Source organism: Ipomoea triloba, chromosome 15, assembly GCF_003576645.1.
Source record: "Ipomoea triloba cultivar NCNSP0323 chromosome 15, ASM357664v1".
Classification (NCBI taxonomy): Eukaryota; Viridiplantae; Streptophyta; class Magnoliopsida; order Solanales; family Convolvulaceae; genus Ipomoea; species Ipomoea triloba.
The window spans coordinates 5,272,356-5,296,294 of record NC_044930.1 but is presented as its reverse complement, the minus strand read 5'-3'; the positions used below and the strand labels follow the sequence as shown (position 1 = coordinate 5,296,294).

Here is a 23,939-nt window from a genome sequence, read left to right as displayed (position 1 = left end):
CGAATGGTAATTATTAAAGAGTTATGCAAATTAAATTATAACATATGAATTCATAAGTTTTCCTCGTATATATGATTGAGATCTCAATTGTTGATATATGTGAACTACTCATCTGGTAAACTTTTGCTGATATTTCGAGAAAAAAATTTCGTATAAAACTAATTAGATACTCAGTAATAAATTTTTTGCATTTAAATTCTTAAAATAGAGAGAAATTTTGTCTCATGCATAGTAGGTTAGCTTGTAATAAAATGTACATTTTAATTAAAGCAATACAGATTTGGAAAAGAAAATTAAAATTTGTGTTAAAACATATAAGATTTGATTTAAGAGAAGATAAAGTATACTTAGAATAATTATAATATATGACATTCATATTCTTCTAGGATAAAGATTAAAAAGATAATAGCTTTCACTTATATATATATATATATATATATATATAGGGTCATAATCATGTATGACCGCCCCTTAATGTGCGGTCAGTGTGGCCGCACCATTATGTATAAAAATATACACCACACAATGTTAGAAAATGCACCACACAAATATGCATCATTAGATACGCATAACCAAAAAACACACCACTAGGCATGCAAATATACACCACACAGTATTAGCAAATGCACGATTAGGGGCAGGGGAGTTATGGTGCATTATTTTGGGTGTGTGGTGTGTTTTTTGGTGTTTTTGTGTATTTTCATTGTGATGCATTTTCTAACATTGAGTTGTGCGAACCGTACCGATCGCACGGAAAGGCGCGACCACATTTGAATATATATATATATATATATATATATATATATATATATATATATATATANATATATATATATATATATATATATATATATATATATATATAGGGTCATGTTCAGGTGTGGCCGCGCCCTTACGTGCGGCCGTGCGGTTTACACCACTCAATGTTAAGAAATGCACCACTCAATGTTAATAATACACCACTCAATACATTGAGTGGTGTGTTTCTTAAATATGAAATACACCACTCAATGTTATTGAGTGGTGCATTTCCTAATATTGAGTGGTGCATTTCTCAACATTGAGTGGTGTAAACCGCACGGCCGTACGTAAGGGCGCGGCCACATTTGAATAAAATTCTATATATATATATATATATATATATATATATATATATAGAGAGAGAGAGAGAGAGAGAGAGAGAGAGAGTTGTATTCATATGATACCATGAGAACGTGTGGTCTAATTTCGTGCGTTCATTTTTTTACTTGCATAGATTGATATTTTTTTAAACTAGGGGTAGTAGCATTTTTTTTTTGTAACTATTGTAGATGTGATAAGATTTATTTCCTATTTTCTTGGATTATCACGGTTGTGAATTCGAGTCGTGATTTCTTCATCATTGAAAGTGATTAGTATTTTTTATTTTTTCCTGCTTGTTTTTTTTAGTATAATATTAATATTTTTTAGTATAATATTATCTATATTTGGATGTTGGTGTATATGTACGCATTCTAGGTAATAAAATTGTGCATTCGATTATGCTTGTTGTGCAACCCAGTGGTGTGAGTTGTGTAGAGCAGTAAAGGAATATATAAGTAGTGGTAGATGTAAATATATAGATACTTCTTTCTCCCACTTCATATGCTTGATTTTATGAGACTTGATTTAAACTATTTACGATTTAATTTTTATACTAGGTACAAGTCAAAACTTTAGAAATAATATCGAAGATAATGCCGTAAGGAGGTAATTTCGAAAGTGACTTTGATACGAAATGTTAAATATAAATAATGTACCTTTGTCATAGTTGATATCTTTTGTTTGTGTTGCATTTAAAATGGTAAAAGTGGGCATTTTAAAACACTAACTCAAAACTTTAGATGAAGTATTTTTGTGTTTACTGAAAGACATTGAACTTTATACACTATATCTCATCAATAGTATGTTAATACAAACAAAATGTTACATGTTGATGACAATATAATATTGCCCTCTTTTCCAAAAGATATTATTGAGAAAGTTCAAAAACAAGAAAATCAAACCAAACGATTGACTTCAATCATGATGGAATCGGTACCGCCTTCTTGTAAGTGTAAAGCTTAGCAATCCAGAGGTAAAAAATGAAGTTAACAGCACTGAGGATAGCCAAAAGGCCGTAGAAATAGTCGAGATGGCCGCGGTTCAAGTTATCCGTAATCCACCCAAGCTGCCCGTGCCGAGTGGTGACCTTAGTGACCACCATAACGAGAAGCGTACTAAGATAGTTCCCCAAGGCATTAGTCATCAGAGCCAGGGCGGCGCATATGCTTCTCATAGCATCAGGCGCCTCATCGTAGAAGAACTCTAGCTGTCCAATAAACGTGAAAACCTCCGCGCATCCCACGAGAAAATACTGCGGGATTTGCCAGAAGATGGATATGGGGATGGTATCTAGATCGTAGCCGTTGATCTTCCTCACGTAGGCGAGCCGGTAGAGCTCGAGAAGCCCGGCGGAGACCATGGAGAATATGGAGATGGCCAGGCCGGCTCCCATCCGCTGGAGAGTGGTGAATCCTCGTTCGTTTCCGGTGAAGTGGCGGGCGATGCGGATGATGATTTGGTCGTAGACGGGCGTCCAGAAGATGACGCTGATGGTGTCGAAAATGCTGAGCGAGGCGGAGGGGATCTTGAAGTAGGGGCCGATGTGCTGGTCCAAGGTGTTGCCTTGCAGCACGAACATGGTGCTCACTTGGCTGTACACCGCGCAGAAGACTATTCCGGTGGTCCATACGGGAAGCAAGCTAATGATGCATTTTAACTCCTCCACTTGTGTCACGGTGCAAAGCTTCCATGGACTCACTCTTCCTCTATCCCTCCTATCATGTTCCGTTTCTATTGCAGCCTTGTCCAAGAACCTGACTTTCCAACACATCATTAAAGGCCTCAAGAATTAGTTCCAAAGACAACATATATACATATTCCACTATATATATATATATATTCAAATGAGAACCAGCCTTCTCATGCAAACCTACAAACTTCTGAAGAATGCACTATAAGTTCTACATAAATACACAACAACATGGTGCATTCATATAATAGTTTCGGTGCATTCATAACTTCTGAAGAATGCAAAGTTCTACATGAATGCACAGAACCATGGTGCATTAGTGTAGTAGTTTCAGTGCATTAATGCAGTAGATTCGGTGCATCCGTGCAGTACTTATCGTGCATTCCTCAGTTCGCAATTTCCTTTCGCATGGGAAGCTTGGTCCGCAAATCAACAAAGGAGCACAATAATGTAAAAGTAGCTTAGGTTGTTCATATATGGTCAGTAGCTCCAGTGTAAAGTCAAACTTGTAACATTATAGTATCAAATCAACAGTCCAATTATAATTTTTTGAGTGACAAGGGAAACCAACATTATGACCCTAGCCAACAAAATGTCAAATGAACGTAATAAACCAACCTAGGTTGTCAAACGCTTGGCTGGTAGTTAGCTTGTAATCTTGTGGATACTTAGTTAACAATCAATTTGACAGGGTTTGCCCGAAATGTATGTATATTTACCTAAACTTATAGGTGTACTCGAGTTTGCGACTCCCCCTGATGTTGGATTCTATATCGTTAGTCTCATAAAGAAGAGACTTATCAGCAGGGGCTCTTACGCGGGTTTTCCCAATAGATGCAACCAAAACCTGCAATATTCGAGTGAGGGGACTTCCTCCGGGCGTTTGGAACCTATAAAGGCGAGTACCTGCGTAGAAGAACAGCACTGAAATTGCCATGGTGACTGCCGGAATGCCAAACCCCCATCCCCATCCCACATGGGTTTGAAGCCACACGAGAGCCGAGGTAGCAAACAGAGCACCCATATTGATTGCTAGGTAAAAGTAGTTGAAAAAGGAACTCTTGGTTTCCTTTTCCTTTGTGTCGTTGTCATCAAATTGGTCAGCCCCGAAGGCGGAGACGCATGGTTTGATCCCACCAGTTCCGAAAGCAATTAGGTAGAGTGCAACATAGCATATTGCAGATTGCACCCCTGTCGGGTGGCAAGCCTCCTTGTCACACGCTGGTTTTAGCCCTTTGATGGAAGCAGACATGGTTAACAAAGCCATTCCCTATAATTATTAGCAGCAAAATTAGCCCAAAGATACATGAAAACAAGGAAACTAAACTAAATGGATGCAACCCAGTCAAGTTGTTCTGATTGTTGGCTTAGTAACCACATTGTTCCAAGTTCAATTCTCACCCAATAAAGGCGGTCTATTGGCTTTTTTTTTTTTGTTTGAATCTATGTCCCTAGTAGGGGAGGCCATCTTGGCTGCGCTTCCCGGCAAAGAGTAACTTATTGGCCTTTCCTGGCTTGAGCCAATTCCCACAAGAGTAACCTATTGGCATTCTTAGTTTGAGCTGGTTCCCCACATGAGCAATTTATTAGCCTTCTTGGTTTGAATTGATTCCCTGCAAGAGCAACCTATTGGTCGCCCTGGCATGAGCAACTTATTGGCATTCTTGGTTTGAGCTAGTTTCCCACATGAGCAACCTATTACCCTTCCTCGCTTGATCGGTTCCTAGCAGGAGCAACCTGGTTTGAGCTAGTTTTCATGGGAGGAGCTTATTGGCATTCTTAGTTTGAGTCCGTCAATTATGACAATTTAGGTTGGTTTGTCTTTGCGGGCAGGATTTGCTAGTGCATACCTTAAAAGTAGTGGCTACGGGTTTCCTTCATTACCTTAAAAAAAAAATTGATATGATGAATTGCTTACGAGGACATAAAGGGTAGAAAAACAGGCAATGGTTCGATATCTTCCGAGGTAGGAATCAGCCAGGAAGGCACCCAGCAAAGGTGTCGCGTAGCAGGTTCCTTGCCAATTCGTGACCGTCTTTGATGCCGTCACATTATTTTGGTCGAGCTGTTGACGAAGATAGTTCACTAAATTAGTGCTCATACCGTAGTACGCCAACCTCTCACATCCCTCCGTGCCTGCCCAATTCGTGAGAAATTAGCTAGCTACACAGAATTATATGAATTTATATGTCACATAATGTCAATTCAAGCCCACACATTATAAAAGAACGAAGATTCATCGTACCAAGAATAAACGGGCAGGCCTTCCATGTTCCAGTTTTAGTTTTATCAGCAGGCTCGTTACGTATATCCACTGTTCCATCCTTGGTCGTGTGATCATCGTCTTCTTCCCTGATTTCCTCCATCGATATTTTCCCACTTCAACCACGCAATGATCTCTCAAGGCCAGGTAAACAAATCTCCTCAGGAAGTTGTAAGTAAACAACAGATCTCTGGATACATACGCTAAAAACGCATCAACAAGTTGAAAATAAGATGAACATGCATAAAATGGGGTAAAAATGAAAAGCATATATGCATGCATGCAGATATATATTTACCATGAGAAGGTTGTGAGAATGCATGGTCAAGAGAAAGAGTGAGAGTTATTGGAGATAATTAAGTAGAGCTTATTGTTAGGAAAAGATTATTGTCGTCAAAGAGTGTTTGTGTATGATGGAGTTAGGGATTTTGGCAAAGTTGAAGATAAAGATATGGGAACAAAAGTAGGGGATGCAGAGATACCAGATGAATTGTCGCTCCTATTCAACTGCCTTAGAAGTAGGGAGTGTAATGACAGATATTCAACGGCGACTCTACTTCTTGGTGTATGTTGACGTGGTCACGTATTTTCAGATGCATCATATCATTAATTAACAATTATATATATATACCTTGTGTGGCATACGCCATTTTTTGGAAGGCTGCATCCTTTAGAGACCCCAATATTCCATTATTTGATATAAGGTTATTAACTTGGTAATCATAAAGTTCTAATTTTAATTATTTATGGGAGTAATTTATACAAACTTTTTTATTTGAACTGATTAATTGTGACTTGTGAGAAGTTTAAGCTGATTTACCTCCTTGTAGTCCTTTACCGGCTAAGCTCACAATGCGATCGAGATTTACCTAGTGCAGACGAACAAATAGTGGTTGTGAGTATCATTGCACTGTTATATATATATATATATATATATATATATATATATATAGGCTTATGATCCCATGAGAACACACCATCAAAGGAGAAAACTAATTAAGAACCAGTCTCGGCCTACATCGGTAAAAATAGACGGATCATATCAAATTAAAAAAAAATACGGCGACATTTTCATAATTATCGTCAATTTCACTTTCCAAACTTAAACATTTAAATATGCATTATGTAACAACTAAATATGCAATTTAGGGTAATTTTAAAAAATCAATGAAAAGGTTAAATTTTAAATCTAAACTGCAAATGTTAGACCCTAACTAGTAAAAAACGAACCCCTAAACCAAATAAAATAAAAAGACTCAGTCATAAATTCTAAAATCCAAACCCTAAATGCAATGCACTTTTACATTTTTATAAGTGCAATCCTTTAATACTAAATGTACAATATGTTAATGGGGTGTTTGGTAGGATGGAATTGCATGCACTTCCATTTCTACCAAACTTTATGGCATTGTGAAATTACAATTCCATAGTTTGGTTCCAACCTATGGAATTGTAGGCAATCGGAGCTGGTGAGCCATGCAGAGTTGCGGACATACAAGAACTGCAAACCCTTGTTAGCCAGAGTGTTTTCTGCCTCAAAAGGTTCAACTTGTGAACCCAAAAATGAAAAACTTCCTTCAAAAGACGTACTATAAGTATTCTTAAATTTTACTTTATCAATTTTATTTCATCATGTAATAAATATAAATAACATATTGTTATCATGTAGGTGAGCGTTAAGAAATAATGTCTACATTAAAGATTTGTGAGAAAAAAAAAATAACAGAAGATATATATAGTATTTTCCCTTTCAAAATGATCACTTGTAGACTTCAAATAAGAAGCATCCAATGCAAACTCACAGACCAAAACTGCAAAATGTGTCAAAATGGACAAAAGTTCACGACCTCAACTCTAACCTACCTGTACATTGATCGATGAGAGGTTAGGATCAAACATTTTTGGTCCAAGAAAAAGCGGGTCTCAGAGAGCCAGGGGTCAATATTAAATATTTTTAAAAAAAAAAATTGTTTTCAAGTTGTAATATCATTTTTATATTGGTATTTTTAAAAAATTATATATATAAATGCTTTTAAATTATATTATATATTATTATTTACTACGGAGTATATGTAATATAAATTAAAATATCAAAATGATTACAAGTTATAGTTATGTGATTTATGTGTAGTAATTAAGTATTTATAAATTTTAAACATATATTTTCATAATTGTATATTAAAATATAATAAGTAATGAAATAAAATTAATTATTAAAATAAAATATAATTTTTATCTAAAAAAATTAGCCCGTGGGATAATCATAAAGCCCATCAACTTGTTTGATGTGGTACAGTCTAGAGTTAGAGGATTCTAATCCAATACAAGTCTATGAAGCCCACACAATTTTTAGCTTGTGGTGAGGTAGGTTTTCTCATATTATTGACACTTGTATGACCATTCAATATGCGTACGAATTAATATCAAATTCAATTAGTTTTCATGTATATTGATAATTTGATATCTCTAAATTAAATTTAATTCTCAACTAATACTTTAATCATGTTTTGTCTTTGACTCTATTGACAGTTCTATAATTTGTCTTTTGTTACCAATTTCATCTCATGTTCATGAACTCTACAAGTTAAAATGTAATAATACCATCCTTTAGCAAATTTCTTTCATTACCAATTCTTTCTTTGACTTCATTAACCAGCTTTTTAACCCATTTCGATAGTCTAGTGAGGATTTTGAAGATTTAGATGTTGAGTGTTATTTAAATATGTTCCTCAAAGCAAATTCAATGATTGAAAAACTAATGTTAATTTTCGTGACTGTACTCGATAGTAATATACATCTTAATATTTATTTGTGCTGAGATTAACCAAGAATTAAGAAATAATAATCATAGAAAGTAAAGAAAACAAGATTTGCGTACAATGGTTTGGCAATATACCTACGTCTACCGGAGTGAAACTATTCTTTTAGTAATTGTGATGGTGATATCAATGATGATGGTGATACCACACATATAGATACAACCAATGGCATCTAATCTATGTATAATGGACCTAGCACAATCTGCTCCACACCTATTCCTTATATAGCAAACTATTGGCACCGAAGAAAGAATTGAAGATTCAACCATCAGCTAGGATCGGATAGCTCGGATCTGATTTGTGTTAATCCTACTCTATCTGTTTGTTTACCAGTCACATTCTAAATGAGCAAAACTGTACAAGTAGTTCAAGAATTTTCTTGGAATTTTTACCATAAAACATTAAAATTAGCATTAACCTATCCAATTGAAAGGGAAACATAATCTACCAAAAGCCAAGTAGCTGGTCGAACTCCCTGCCAATTCCAAGAAGATTCTGTTGGTTGACCAAGTTCCAACAATAATTGTTGAAATTTTCATTTTATATTTGTATTATTAGCTAAGCTAGCTACTTGATAACGTGGGGTTGGGGTGAGGGGGGTGAGTAGTGGGAATTTGATCAAGTGAACTGACGAGGACAGTTGTTGGAAACTGCTGTAGTTGAGCTGCCTTAATCTTACCTTTCAAACAATGAAATTGTTTTTGCTCTATGGCTACCATGCACTTAGTAGGCAAATTATACCATAAACCAAGGCACACTTTTTTTTTTTTTTTTTTTTTTTTTTTTTCCTCAAAGGGCTACACTTGTATACTTAAAACTTATGAAACTGGACTTTTTTTCAACCAAGGCACACTTTACATTAAGGACCGTGATTAAAAAAAAAATGATATTCGAATGATGTATCAGCAATTAATATATTATGTGCTTTCGGTTAACAAATTATGTATCTGCGAATAAACTAAAAGTACATAATATGCTATTATAATATGTACATAATTTATTAACCGAAGGTACATAATATTTTAATTGTAATAGGTACATAATATGTTAAAGATACATAATATGTTTACATAATTTGAATATCGTTTTGGACCATGATTCATGATATAAGGTGAACCTGGTACATGATATAACAATTGTAGTTAGTAACTTAGAGTGTGTTTGGTTGACAGGTTTAGCTATCAAGAATAGGTATCAAAGTCATTGTTATTGTTTGGTTGACAGGTTTTTAGACCACTGCTATGGGTTTTGATTACCCCATTAATTGCAACCCTAGAGTTTCATTTCCCTTCCCCCTCCTCTTCCCCAACTATTAATAATCATTCTCATTCCACCCTACTACCAAACATGCAAAATATTTCACCAAAATCCATTACCATTACCAAGTATTTGATACTCATTCTGATTCCGATTTCCATGTGCAAACCAAACATACCCTTAATATGTATCCAACCAATACATGCCATTGAAAACAATTTCACAACCACACTTGGGTTTGGTTTATGTTACGTTATTCTCAACTTTCTTATATTCAATCATAATGTCACCCCCACGCGACGTACCATTTTTCTATGTTAGTTTCACTCTATTTTGTGGTTAAGATTTAGAAATTAGAGTATATATTTATAATTATTTATAAATTCTTGATCTGTACGATAGGTTAGTTATTGAATTGAAAGATGTTGAATTCAAGTTCAAATTTGTATTAAAATAGTGTTAGTTCTTAACATGCATGTGGTGTTTAAAGTTGCATTTACTTCTCTAATTTATTAAGTAGTTGTACTGTCATAATTGGTTAGATGTTAAGCAAATAAACTTGTCTTAATTAAATTGGAGTACATATACCGTCAAATTTTAAAATAATGTAAAAATAATAATACAATTGTATTTGGCCAAGATTTGGGTTGGGCTAGCCTAGGATGTATGTGAGGGAGTGAAGTTTATTCTAAGCAACATGGAAATATGGTGGGAGTAAGAGAAGTAGTAGGCATTTTAACCCTAAACCAAATAAGGGTCCTTGGATTATATAGGAACCTATTTAGAGTAAGAATAGGAGTAATTGTTTCTCAATCCTATAAATAGGGACATTGTTCCATGATTATGCACACAACATTTTTCAGTAATAAATTTTTTTTTTTATCAATTGAATCACCTGCATGATTATCCCTCAGTAACAATTCACCCAATTTATTATTTGTTAATTGTCAAACACTCTATTTATTGTTATAAATTCTTATATTTTGGACTAGTTTTCAAGTGTATCTCTAAGTTAGAAATTTCTTCAGGATTAATTCTAAAACATATATTTTTTAAAAACATAACTCTGATACAAGTGATATGATGTGAAACTCGATTGTGTGTATGTGCCATTTAATTGTTAGAAGGGACATATAGAATATAAGCTCTTAAACTACTTTAGAGATGAGTTTTTTTTAGTACTACTAGCTCCCATCACCTATGTGAGAGTGTTAACCAGGACATCGGATGCCACTAGACCACAATGTCTTTGGTTACTTATCAGATGTTAAATATATTAATTCATGACTTATCCTAATTTAGGGATTAATTGCCTTTTATGATGAGAGTATGTAAACATACAATTCTAGAATAATATGGAAACTGTTGGAAAAGATTTGTTGTGCCCGTTGGCCTTTAGCTCCTAACCGGTAAACTGGTGTTTTGCAGGAATTGTAAATATTGAGATAATAGAGAGTATAGAGACAAGGAAGAAAGGGAGGAGACATTCTCATTCATCTTCTTCATAGTACAAGGGATGTTTATATAATTACAGATGTAACTGAAAGAAATAATGGATACATAAATACAATGACCGTTACAACAGTTATATAATCCACTCATAATGTCCACACTAAATAATAATTATAACACTCCCCCTTGGACATTATTTTATCACAATCATGCCTCGTTAAAAACTTCACTAGGAAAACCACGTGGGAAAAACCTAGTTGAAGAAAATAGTACATGATATTTACAAACTCATATATAGTCCTGGTTGCCTCATTAAAAACCTTAACTTAAGAAAACCCGGTGGGAAAAACTTAGTTAAGGGAAAAAGAGTACAATCATGAACCTTCAGGGCATAATCTTCAGGATTTCGGGGTTCGTCTTATTTAAGTACTTATTTGCAACGTTCTTCCCGTTTATTATATTATACTCATGCCTCGTTAAAAACCACACTAGAAAAACCCAATGGGAAAAATCTAGTGAGGGAAAAAGAGTACATGGTATATATGTATTCATATGTTGTAAAAAGAGTGCAACTGTTGGTCCTTTTAAGAACTAATCTTCAGGATTGATTTAAGTAAATGCAGCCTCATCTCCCCCTGAAGATAACAATCTTCAAGTTCTACATGGCTTGAAGTTTTAATAAGTTGTAGAGAAGATATATGTCACAATCTTCATGATTGTCTATAGAATTTGATCATATTCTTAATGATCATATGAACTGATGGAATTACTTATTATATTTTGAAGTAGTGGACTTCGGGTCCTTAAGTACCTTCTCCTTCGAGATAATGACTTTTAATCCACTGATTTAGATTTTTCAAGAGGGATTTATAGATATCCTTCTAGGAAAATACATTTAAATTTCACAATAACATATACTATATGAGAATATATTTTCATCCTTTCTTCGTGGGGAGAAAATCCTTTTTCAATCAATACTTTGTAGAAAAAGGTCATAGTTTAGTAACTTATTTATTCAGGGATATTAATAACCGACTTATCCATATAGAATATGTGATAATTGTGTCTATTGACTACATATCTTATTTATTTTCTGCTAATTTTCTTAAATAGCGGAATATAATGCCATGACCATATTGGGTTTCTGTGTAAAACCCTCAACTCGCTTTACATTATAACACTTTCTGGTGTATATTTTCTTTAGCGAGTTTTGATTTGTATGCCTTAATTGCTCTTTTCTAAAATAGTTAGCACGCTTCGGGCGTTAAACTACTATTTTAATTTCTGGATCCAGATTTTAAGTATTCATTAGCAATATATAGAGGCAAAATATGTTGTCGACAACTGTAACTATTTCGCAAATATTTTTATACACATGGCATTTTTATCAACCAAATAGATGACATTTCCCAATAGTATTTTGAATTTGGTTGTTCCGCTTCCCCAGTATTTTATTTATTTGGTGCACCTACAATTTTACTGGGGATTTTCGTTTTCCAGATGAATATCTTCAGGATAAAATTTTATGTTCTAGGAGTGACGAAATTTTTACACTAGATCTAGTTTTTGCAAATTATGAAACCGATAATATTTCTAATGCTTCTGGCATAAAGAAAATCGGTAAAAAGTTTAGTCCTATTTGGGGATTTTAATAATATTTCTATGGACATAGTCACTCCTTGATATTTCTAGCAGATTTTTGTTCAATTTCTGAATCTTCTGGTTCAATAAAACTAATACATGGGTTTGAAGATCTTTTCATTTTATGAAATTTTCTCGGCATTCTATAAAAAGTTTGGTCAAATCTCCCCCTAATGCCGAGAAACGATCTTATAATAGGGTATGCAGTCAGCGTCTCTAGTAATCCTTATTATAGATTCTTAAGTATTTGATGGCTCTAAGAAAAGAGAGAATTGCATACTGATATTGAAAAACTTAACGCAGATAGGGAAATGCGAGTTTGAACCATGTACTATGTGTTTGTGATATGTAGTGGTTTCTAAATTTTTGGAGGTCCCCAAAATAGATAATTTTCCTCCATAATTACTTAATTTGCCTTCCGGACAAAACTCTATTAAGATTTTAGAGCTCTAGTTAAAAATAGGATATTTTATTGTCTATCTCAAATAATTTGTTTCATGATGATGATTAGGGTTATCAACATACAACGTCATATGGAGTGATCTTATCACTATTTGCCTCGATTAATCATGCTTTCTAAAAAAATGAGTATCAATTTCGATACATGCCATATATTCTTTTAGACAATTAAAATATCACATTATATAAATGCACACAATTGTCAATATAAGATAATTATAAAAGATCCTCTTTAAAAAAAACTTATCTGGAATCTTCAGTATGTTTGTCGAGCAATTGTATGGCCATCGCTGGTCTTTATATGATGTTGGTAATTGTCAAAGTCACCTTTTCACAAATTTCTAATTGGCAGGGCTAGCCAAAAAATATCATAGATTGTATTGGGATAAATAATGCAATTAAACAAATTGTAGCAATCGTTAATTTTAGAGTTCCTAAAAAAACTCTAAAACATTATAGATGTACTGACATAAGATTGAATTATCAATTTAAATCAATTCAAAATGAACATTTTCATTATTCAAATACATCTTCCAGCAATCAATAAGATGCAAACTGCCTCAAAATACCCATATAATAATATATGGTAATTTGAAAAGATAATATAATAATAGAACATTTCAATTAAACAAGATAATAACCATCTCTATATAAAAATCATAATTACCATTAATAATAAAATGATAATTGTGATTTAAAAGGTTGTAGGTATAAAACGATTGTATGTATAAATGCTCTTAATATTTGACAATTAAATGCCAAAAAGAAAACGTAGGTATTGCAATCTTTCATCCATAAACATGATTTGGAAAAATATACAATGATAATGGTAATTTCTAATAATCAGGTTCAATATTAAAAGAATATAATGCTAATCTCAATTACCATAAAAATAGTCCAAAAATATGGCAATTACCATTATAAATGATTAACAAAATAGGTATTCTGGTCAATAAATCAATATTAAATAAATGATAATAACAGTGATTACCATTATCCTTTCATCTGCTATTTCATCTACCACCGGACAGCCATGGAGTGATGGGGACGGCGACCCTCAGACTGATACCCATGGAGCAGTAACCACCTCGCAGGGCCCTCACGGCGCTGCTATAATGCCACCGTATCCACCCGTAGAGACAAACAAAGCTCTATGGCGATGCATCCGAAAGCAACACGACAACGCCAAGCGGACGATGAAATCACAAACCCTTCTCAGGTATTCACGCCGCGGCGGCGCATTACTACCGAACGAAGCCGGCAACGATTGTCATATGCGATCAAAACCAGCACCACCGAACGGAGTCGGCCACTGGTGACGTCGCAACAGACTAAACATTCCGAACTCCGGCAACCATCCGGAAGGTATTCTCCAATCTTTTTTTCGAAAAAAATTGTATATTTTGAAAAAAAAAATAGCTTTCGAATTTTTCATACATTCTGAAAATAGAAGTATACAAAATACATAATATGTATATCAACCCAATATATATTGAAACCAGTATATATTACTCCATATGTTGCAGATCTATATATATTTTCGAAAAAAAAAATTCATATATTTCGAAAAATAATAGATTTTGTATAATAAAAATAATATACTGTATTGTTTAGGTATTTTGAAAAAAACTTGGTGTTCAGAATATCTTATATATCGTTCTTATTAATTTTGAAAAAAAAAATGTATTCTGAATAATATTAATATATATAAACATGGATATGTATGCATTGCATTGGAACATAACAACACAATCAGTATTAAAATATATACATATAGACAACTTGAACAACTATGAACGTTAATCAGTAAATAAAGATACCGTTAACCCTTCTTCTCAACACTTTTGCTAGAATAGTAACATCTTTGTTTCTAGCATACTAAAAAAAATATATCCATATACACTTAATTCATGTAGATAAACAAAATGCACATAAAAATATATGCAATTGGTTCATATATGTATACTACCAGAATATAGATACCAGAATGCATATTAGCATATTATCAAAATTCACAGGCATACATATGCAATTTAGGCATTAAAAAAACTTATAAAATTACCATTCACCACGGTGTACTGAGCGTGCTGATAACGTGTTGGAAAAGATTTGTTGTGCCCGTTGGCTTTTAGCTCCTAACCGGTAAACTGGTGTTTTGCAGGAATTGTAAATATTGAGATAATAGAGAGTATAGAGACAAGGAGGAAAGGGGGGAGACATTCTCATTCATCTTCTTCATAGTACAAGGGATGTTTATATAATTACAGATGTAACTGAAAGAAATAATGGATACATAAATACAATGGCCGTTACAACAGTTATATAATCCACTCATAATGTCCACACTAAATAATAATTATAACAGAAACAAAGCTGTGCTGACCCTAAAAGCATTAAGGAAAACATAATTCTACTATTCATAAACAACAACCATCAATATTTTTTAAATTTTATCTCGTCATAGATTTATATGTGTCAGATCATTTTTAGTTTTTTTTTTTTTTTTTTGTTCGAGCATCTACATTTAGTCCTAATATTATTGTAACATGATCATTTTTTGTCCCCTATCAACAAACCAGTTGTAATGCCGTTAAATACAAAAGCATTTCACTCTTCAATTATAATTTTTTTCAAAAAAAAATAAACATAAAAATATAGCAGGATTAACTCACTTTGTATAAAAATGATCGAAATATCTTTGTATTTAACGATATTTCAACGATTTTGTTGACGGATGACCAAAAATGGTCATGCCAATAATACTAGGACTAAATGTTGATATTATGATTAAAAAAAAAGATTAAAAATGGACTGTCACCTATAAGTTTAGGACAAAAAATGGAATTAACTCATATTTTTTATATTATCAGTTTATCACCATGTAATGTGACAACAATACTCTTTATGGGCACAACTCTAGCAGTGTTAGTCAGACATTTAACTTGATAACTATAAGGTTCCAAATTTAACTCTCTATATATAAGAGCTGCATGTCTACCGGCTTTTTCGATTTGAGTCAGTCAACCATATATAGGCAATCTAGGCTAGTTTATTTCTTTGTGGTCTTTTGTAAGGTAAGTTACAAGGCGAACTTCACATAGAACATACCTTCAGGTAGCCGCTGCCAACTTTCTCGTAAATGATTCTATATGAGTGTCAATAAAACTTATTTTATTTATTGACTATCATGAATTTTTTATTAATTATTAAAAAACAGTTCAAATTTTTTAATTAATTAAAAATATCACAAAAACATTTTCAAATAAGTTTCAAAAACAAAACATTTTGTTTGAAGACAAAACATTTTAGAAATGGAAAAATGCTACTCTCACGATATCTCCTTACAACATAGTCTACCACTACTTAAACCACAGGTGGTTGATACATCTCTCCCTTTTTATACCACTGCAGTACTGCATACAGCATATATAACTCTTAAAGTACGGGTTAGAATATTTTGACAAATTTAAAAATTTTGGCATTTTATATTTCCATAAAAATTAAAAAAAAATTAAAAAAAAAAAAGAACAATTAAAAAAAAAATAGACCGAGATCCGAAAAGTAACCCGCATTGCAAACTTGACCCGTACATGCAGGTATTAGCATATATCCATAATGTACTATTTGTAACCATGCACAGAAGCCTGGTCAACTTATATATCATCTAGTACTAAAATAATATAATAATATATACCATCAAATGAATAATATTATAAATTAATTATAATTTCTTTGCATCGACCTACTATAACAACATATAATTATTAGGGACATACAATAACTCTTACGTTTAGAGAACTAAATATTCTCAAAAAAAAAATAAAATTTTGAGAGTAAGAATACGAAATGCATTAATAATCAACCAAGTGAGAGATACAGATCGGGGAAACAGACATCCACGACCCAAGGACAGACGGGGAACCAGTTGCCCTAGCTAAGATATGGGCCACATGATTCGCTGAGCTATTGACATGTCGAACAGACACGTTCCCAATGTCATCAGCAATATTATGACATTGCTTTACAATCAAACCAACACAAGAAAAGTCTAAAAGTGTAGAGTTAAAACTATAACAGAAATTAAGACAATCAGACTCAACCACTAAATTAACAAAATGATGGACCTTAGCTAGGCAAGGGCCTCTTTAACTGCTATTCTCAAATTAATATACTACCACATATCCATAAATTAAATATTTTGAATTGATTGGACTATATATACTAAATTTAATCTTATCAAAATTAAAGAGATGTCTATTTGTTTAGTACGTAGTAGAGTATAACTTGGTATAAGACATGACGTGTTGGGTAACTACACTCTCAAATATAACTCGGATCATCTATGGGTAACAAAAACAATTGTGTTTTGGGCACATTTTAGCAATTTCTGATTTGGTGATCAAAATGATTAAGAAAAGAAAGAGATGTAATTATAAGGAGGTTAGGAGGTTAGGAGGTAAGTGAATAATAACTTAGCTTACAAATTAAAGTAAATTAGAAGTGGGGTACCACTGCACAAATGGAAAAATATATGTGACAACTAACTTTATGTAAGGTGCAAGAAATGATTGGGAGGGAATTACCTAATACTGTACGTATTGAAGGATGGACGACGAGGACGACGATGATGTTTTGTTGAAGTTCAAACGAAGACTGAGAAATGAGAAGAAGATGAAAACACTTCTCACCTAACCAACAAAAACGACATGGCAGCAGATCAGATCATAGGCCCTTTAGCTTCATCGATCTCCTATATATCCCCTTTGCATTGTGCCGTCATTGCCTCATTGCGACAACCCACAACTACATACTATTCTCTCTCTTACTACTATCTACAAGAAATTAAAAGAATAAAAATAAAGAGAGAGAACTGAGAGACAAAACAACCTACGATGGAGTGTTCTTGGTTTCGGATTGTCGTCCTCCTTGCCTGCTGTATTATGTTTCCGGCGATCGTGGAATGCCGGGTTCGACATTACAAGTTTGATGTAAGTATGAATTATAAATTTATAATTGCCCAAAACCTTGTAATCTTTTTTTTTTACTCCCTGTTTATATGATGGGTTTTAATTCATCAAAAAAAATCAATGTTTGTTTGTAATTTTTATTACTCTCTTTCTCTTGTATCAGTAACATTATGAGCTAATTGAAGGTTAAATCACCCAAGTACATAAAAAAAAAAAAATTAAGACATGTGATAAGAGTTTTATTTTCCAAATTTTAATTTATACAAAACATGTCATCATTATTAATGAACTACACATGTTCCTGGTTGGATGTCTTAAAATAATTTGAAGGTGATGATGATGAACCTTCAATTCTGGTAAGTCAACCTTACTTAGAGTGGTTACAGTTTATAGTATTTAATTATTCAGCTAGGATAGCTCGGAGTCAAAATTAACATTAAATTTTCTAATTAGTTATAGTGGTTGATCTAAACTATATATTTCAACATACTTTTTTCTCACATGAATATTGGATGGAGTTTTTTTAAAGCTCAATAGGGATAGGTTTCAAGGTACAGTTTAAAATAATGGTTCTCAGTTTATATATATAGTAGCAAGTACAACAAATCAATTAAAGTATTATAACTGAACTAACCAACAATTTTATTTGTTTAGGTGGTGATGAAGAACATGACTCGCATGTGCTCATCCAAGCCTGCCGTCACCGTCAATGGAAAGTTTCCAGGACCCACCATCTATGCTAGGGAAGGTGATACAGTGCTCATTAGAGTCGTCAATCATGTTAAATACAATGTCTCCATTCACTGGTAATATAATTATATTCAGTCACGTAATCCTTAATCAACTCATTTTAATTAATTTCATTTCTTACTAACTCTCACATCTAGCTAGTAATAAAGGTTTCCCTAGTTAAGTTAGTTGTTGTTAACATATATATTTCCTACTTTCTAATAACAGGCACGGTGTTAGGCAGCTTCGGACCGGTTGGGCAGATGGACCGGCATATATCACACAATGTCCAATTAGTCCGGGACATAGTTATGTGTACAATTTTACCATTACAGGTCAAAGGGGCACGCTATTTTGGCATGCACATATTCTGTGGTTGAGGTCTACTGTCCATGGTGCTTTAGTTATATTGCCTAAGCTTGGTGTCCCTTACCCTTTCCCAAAACCCGACCACGAAGCCGTTGTACTACTAGGTAAGCAAATATATATAAAACTAACAATACTAATAAGAACATGGGAATATATAGTTCGTTTAATTTGCAGAAATAATTAATTAATTAATCATTTGGAAAATTTGCAGCTGAGTGGTGGAAATCTGATACTGAAGCTGTGATCAATGAAGCATTGAAATCAGGTTTAGCCCCCAATGTGTCTGATGCTCATACCATTAATGGCCATCCTGGACCCGTCGCAAATTGTTCAACACAAGGTATAGTGACATTTTAACATAATTGTGTACAATTATAACAATGGGGCAACCCCAACCAGCCAAATTGGTTAGACCGGTAACTACAATATTACAAATTTGCCTTAACAGTGGCACACCATTGTGCCCATTTTGGCCTAAAGCATAACACACTATCGTGCCCATCATAGGCACCTTCCTGCTCATTTTGACCCAGACATAGCACACTGTCGTGCTCATTGTAGGCACCTTAGTGCCCATTTCAGCTAAGGCATAACACACTTTTATGCCCATTTTGACCAAGGCATAACACACTATCGTGCCTATTTCAACTAAGGCCTAAGGCATAATCCACCATCGTGCCCATTGTAGGCACCTTCATGCCTATTTCGACGATTTTTTGGACTAATCAGTTATAGGCAATCTAGGAATCTCTGAATATGGTATATTGCATGCAGGTGGATATAGATTGAGTGTTGAAGCTGGGAAAAGGTACATGCTAAGAGTGATCAACGCTGCGCTCAATGAAGAGCTTTTCTTCAAGATCGCCGGCCACAAGATGACGGTGGTGGAGGTTGACGCCACGTACGTAAAGCCCTTCAAGGCTGACACGATCGTGATCGCCCCGGGGCAAACCACCAACGTCATCGTCACCGCCGACCAGGGCTCCGGCCAGTACATGGTGGCCGCCTCCCCCTTCATGGACGCTCCGGTCGCCGTCGACAACCAAACAGCCACCGCCACGCTCCACTACACCGGCACACTCGCCACCGGCCCCACCACCCTCACCACCGCCCCGCCCAAAAACGCCACCCCCGTGGCCAACACCTTCGTAGACGCTCTTAGAAGCCTCAATTCGAAGCAATTCCCCGCGAACGTTCCCCAGCGCGTGGACCACTCGCTCTTCTTCACGGTCGGGCTGGGCGTCAACCCGTGCCCGTCCTGCAAGCCCGCGAACGGGAGCCGGGTCGTGGCCAGTATAAATAACGTCACATTTGTGATGCCCACCACGGCCCTCTTGCAGGCCCATTTCTTCGGTACAAAGGGAGTTTTCACCACTGATTTCCCGGCGAATCCTCCGAATGCTTTTAACTACACCGGCGCCGGCCCGGCCAACCTGCAGACTACGTCGGGGACGAAGCTTTACAGGCTGGCGTACAATTCGACGGTCCAGTTGGTTTTGCAGGACACGGGGATCATTGCCCCGGAAAACCATCCCATCCATTTGCATGGATTCAACTTCTTCGCTGTCGGAAAAGGGTTAGGGAATTTCAACCCCAAAACCGATCCTAAGAACTTCAATCTCGTTGACCCAGTCGAGAGAAACACTATCGGAGTTCCCGCAGGTGGATGGGTTGCTATAAGATTCCGTGCTGATAATCCAGGTAGGTACAGATAGATTAATCTAATTGCTGGACACGGACAGCTTAATTGATTCTTAGATAGTAGATTATAAATAAGATACATAATCAAGCCTGGCCTAATAGCTGCAAGGTGAAATTATATCTAATATGGTGGGCTTCATGCCAGCGAGATACTGGTCCTTCCACTTAATCGGTCGAACCACCCTAATTATCCCTCCAGTATCCTATGAGATCAGAGTGTGAGGACATGAGTGTGAGAATTTACCAATGGGCAAGTCTAAGTCTTTGGAATTTTAGTATATATCTTAACTAAAAAAGGTACATACATTTAGACAAAAAAGTATATATATGTAACCTCATTATCAATTTAAACTTTTAATTATAAGCAAACAAATATTCCAATTTTGTAACTTGTATTAATCTTTTTTTTTTGGTGGGGGTAACTTGTACTAATCGAAATTATATTATTGATACTTTAATTTGCAGGAGTATGGTTCATGCACTGTCATCTTGAAGTGCACACAACATGGGGATTAAAGATGGCATTCCTTGTGGATAATGGAAAGGGTCCTAACGAGAGTCTTCTGCCACCACCTAAGGATCTACCCAAGTGTTAAAGCAACAATATAATCGGAAAACTTAGCAGTTTAATTTGTGAGATCGAGGAACCAAACGTGGGAGCTGATGAGGCCGGAGACGAGGATGGAACAGACACAATACAGAAGTAAAGAGTGAAAATTAATAAACGAGTGATGAGCAATCGGCAATCAGGATAGATGCCGTATAGTATTCGTTTCTTGAGTGAAAGAAAAGTTTTGCTCAAGCAAATACAAAATAATTATAATTTTTTCTTTGTTTGTTTGTAATTTTCATGTATCTTTGATTGAGATTCTTTTCTCAATTTTATAAATTTCTAATCTGTGCAAGATATCGTTTTGCATTAAAAATATCCTAAATGACTAATAATTTGCTAGCATAAATAAATAAATAGACACCGGCAATTATGCAACTACGAGTTATAACAATTCACAAAAATTTTAAAAAATAATTCAAAATAAATTAAAATTATTATTTTCAAATTACAAAAATTCACAAATTAAAATAATACTTCAAAAAAAAAAAAAAAACTCACAATGAAGAAGGAAAGTGGTGGTGACAGCGGTAGCAGTGGCGGAGTGCAGACCGCGACGGTGAGAAGAAGAAGAAGAAGCTAGCTAGTGGTGGTGGTGAGAAGAAGAAGAAAAAAAGAAGAAGATGATGATAATGATGAAAAATGTGCAGATCTAGATTTTAAAATGGATGGATTTAGGATAGGATGTAGATTTTTTAATATAACCAACATCGTATCGTTAATAAAATAAAAATAAAAAATTTGTAAACTATATGACATCGATTTAAAAAAAAATCAATGGATTTCTTGGTTAATTTTTTTTTTTTTTTAAATAAGATACGATGTCGGGTTTTTTTGTATCCTCAATATACATTTTTTAAATATGTATAATATACGACGTCGGTTATTCAAAAAGTCGATGTCGTATTGTTTTTAAAATTAAAAAAAATCTCATAATTATCAACAACATCGGTTGATTTATAAAAATCGATGTTAAAAATTTTTTTAAAAAATATTATAAATTCATTAAATATTTTTATGTTGGTTTTATTAAAAATGCTCATGATTTTTACCGTTGTAATTTCAACGTTAAATCCTTGTGTCCTTATTGTTTATTAATTCTTTGCAAACACTTAATACAGCTTATATCATTCCTCTTTTATTTATGGAGTATGCAATACTTCATACTGGATCAGAACTTTTATTCCATCACTCCAATTATCATGTCAATTTGGTATAATATTTCTTTTTCTTTTTTATTTTTTAAAAAACATCATTATATTAATGAGTAGATATATTGAAATTGAACTGTTAAACTTTCAGACCAAAATGAAACTATTCATCATTTTTATGGTCAGAGTTGAGATTCCTTCCAAATAATTTATGAACATTCAATCCATCCGATACAATAAACTATACCCAAGAGCCCAATACAAATCATCTTCTCCGTGCCTCTTTATTTTGGTTAAGTTAAAATTGGGCCTAGCAACTTCATCAGAAGCTGAGGAATATGAAAGGCGACATGAAAAACTAGTGGCCCAAAAATAATCTAATAATACTCCATAATAATAATGTATACTATATACTATATATAAAAGCAATAACCTCCTCCAAAATTTTCCCGCCCAAACGTAGGGGCATTTTAGTAATATGGTAATTAGTATGATTTAGAATAATATTAATTATAATTATGATTTAGTATGATAGTAATATGGTAATGGTAATAATTATTGTGATAGAATTTATTTATCAACTAGTTATATCCTCTAACCCAATCAGCTGTCATTTACCAAACAGAGTCATTATCTTATCATTCTTGTGTAGTTTAACTTGTAGCACAGTGTTAGAGTTTGATTTCTCGGTATATCAAGAATCAAGAATAAATTGAAATTGAAAGATTAAATTTCAACAAAGCCTTAATAATGTATATCAAGAAGATATTATTGGTAGTAGATATTTAATTAAATTTCAATAAAGCCTTAATAATGTATATCAAGAAGATATTATTGGTAGTAGATAATGAATTATGTATCCTAGCATGGAGACAATGTCTTTATTCATAGGTAATGTCTCTTAATTACATTATGAAAAAATCTTTTGACCACACTCAGCTCACTTGTTGCCTTGTATTGGCTAGGTACTTGGAATTGTATATTGACTTTGCTCATAGAAGATTTCCCAATGTTTGTAATCTCTTAACCTCGTAACTTTTTCACACTTCAGGAGTGACTCTTCATGTAGAGTTGGGAGCCTAGAAAATTTGAATGTTAAAATTTTCTTGTTGGCGCCTTCTAAAATGGTAAATGTCCAAAAGCTTCCATTTAATTTCCTCCTTTTTACAACACGCTATTAACTAGTGGGTAAAAATCATTTCTTTTTATGTAAAAGGAATGTTTCTGGTTGGTGTAGGTCCAAAATGCATGTTTGTTTGTAATCAAAAGATATATTGTTGTCAGGTGTCATTGAAAAGTGTGCGCAACAACTCTTTTCAAAAAATGACAAATAATATTTCTCGTACTGAAAGTACATTTTATGGTAGACCTAGGATTTGCTACAAATTAAAAGGTCTTTCAAATCCTAACTTAAGTACTTCGAATGATTCCAGTCAAAGTTAGATGATATATAGGACATCTACCGGAAGACTTTAACACTTGAATTAAGGGTCGTCTGATCTACTGTTGGCTTATATAAAACAGAGTTGAGATTTGCTAGTTGGGTCTACCGAGATATAGACGTGTTGAACTGAAGCAAGATCTACTAGAATCCTAAGTGATCTACCAAATAATGTACGTCTTCCGATAGTGAACGCAATCAACTATATATTTTAGGTATACAACCTTATACATCTCTCAGTGTAGATAAACTATATACCAAGCTTAGG

General features: G+C 34.0%; 2 protein-coding genes across 2 annotated transcripts; one reads left to right on the top strand and one right to left on the bottom strand.

Moving 5' to 3' along the window:
* Positions 1 to 2,041: 2,041 nt before the first annotated feature.
* On the bottom strand, positions 2,042 to 5,178 carry LOC116007656 (protein NRT1/ PTR FAMILY 8.2-like). Its single transcript, XM_031248393.1, has 4 exons — positions 5,058 to 5,178; positions 4,731 to 4,948; positions 3,532 to 4,082; positions 2,042 to 2,876 (listed from the first exon to the last, which is right to left on the bottom strand). The coding sequence occupies exons 1-4, from the start codon at positions 5,176 to 5,178 to the stop codon at positions 2,042 to 2,044; spliced, it is 1,725 nt and encodes a 574-aa protein (XP_031104253.1).
* Positions 5,179 to 17,436: 12,258 nt separating this feature from the next.
* Positions 17,437 to 21,376, top strand: LOC116005544 (laccase-4-like). The gene is made up of 6 exons (XM_031245759.1): positions 17,437 to 17,691; positions 18,325 to 18,476; positions 18,628 to 18,872; positions 18,980 to 19,108; positions 19,543 to 20,469; positions 20,935 to 21,376. Exons 1-6 carry the CDS (start codon positions 17,596 to 17,598, stop codon positions 21,063 to 21,065), a joined length of 1,680 nt encoding a protein of 559 aa, XP_031101619.1. The 5' UTR covers positions 17,437 to 17,595; the 3' UTR covers positions 21,066 to 21,376.
* The last annotated feature ends 2,563 nt before the right edge of the window (positions 21,377 to 23,939 follow it).

What these genes read in the sequence shown, in the direction of transcription:
- LOC116005544 (XM_031245759.1), top strand. Translation starts at nt 17,596, where the DNA reads ATGGAGTGTTCTTGGTTTCGGATTGTCGTCCTCCTTGCCTGCTGTATT. An exon ending in TTCGACATTACAAGTTTGAT is followed by an intron (nt 17,692 to 18,324) that starts GTAAGTATGAAT and finishes TTATTTGTTTAG; the next exon opens with GTGGTGATGAAGAACATGAC. An exon ending in CGAAGCCGTTGTACTACTAG is followed by an intron (nt 18,873 to 18,979) that starts GTAAGCAAATAT and finishes GAAAATTTGCAG; the next exon opens with CTGAGTGGTGGAAATCTGAT.
- LOC116007656 (XM_031248393.1), bottom strand. Translation starts at nt 5,178, where the DNA reads ATGGAGGAAATCAGGGAAGAAGACGATGATCACACGACCAAGGATGGA. An exon ending in GGCCTGCCCGTTTATTCTTG is followed by an intron (nt 4,949 to 5,057) that starts GTACGATGAATC and finishes CGAATTGGGCAG; the next exon opens with GCACGGAGGGATGTGAGAGG. An exon ending in TTTCTACCCTTTATGTCCTC is followed by an intron (nt 4,083 to 4,730) that starts GTAAGCAATTCA and finishes TAATAATTATAG; the next exon opens with GGAATGGCTTTGTTAACCAT.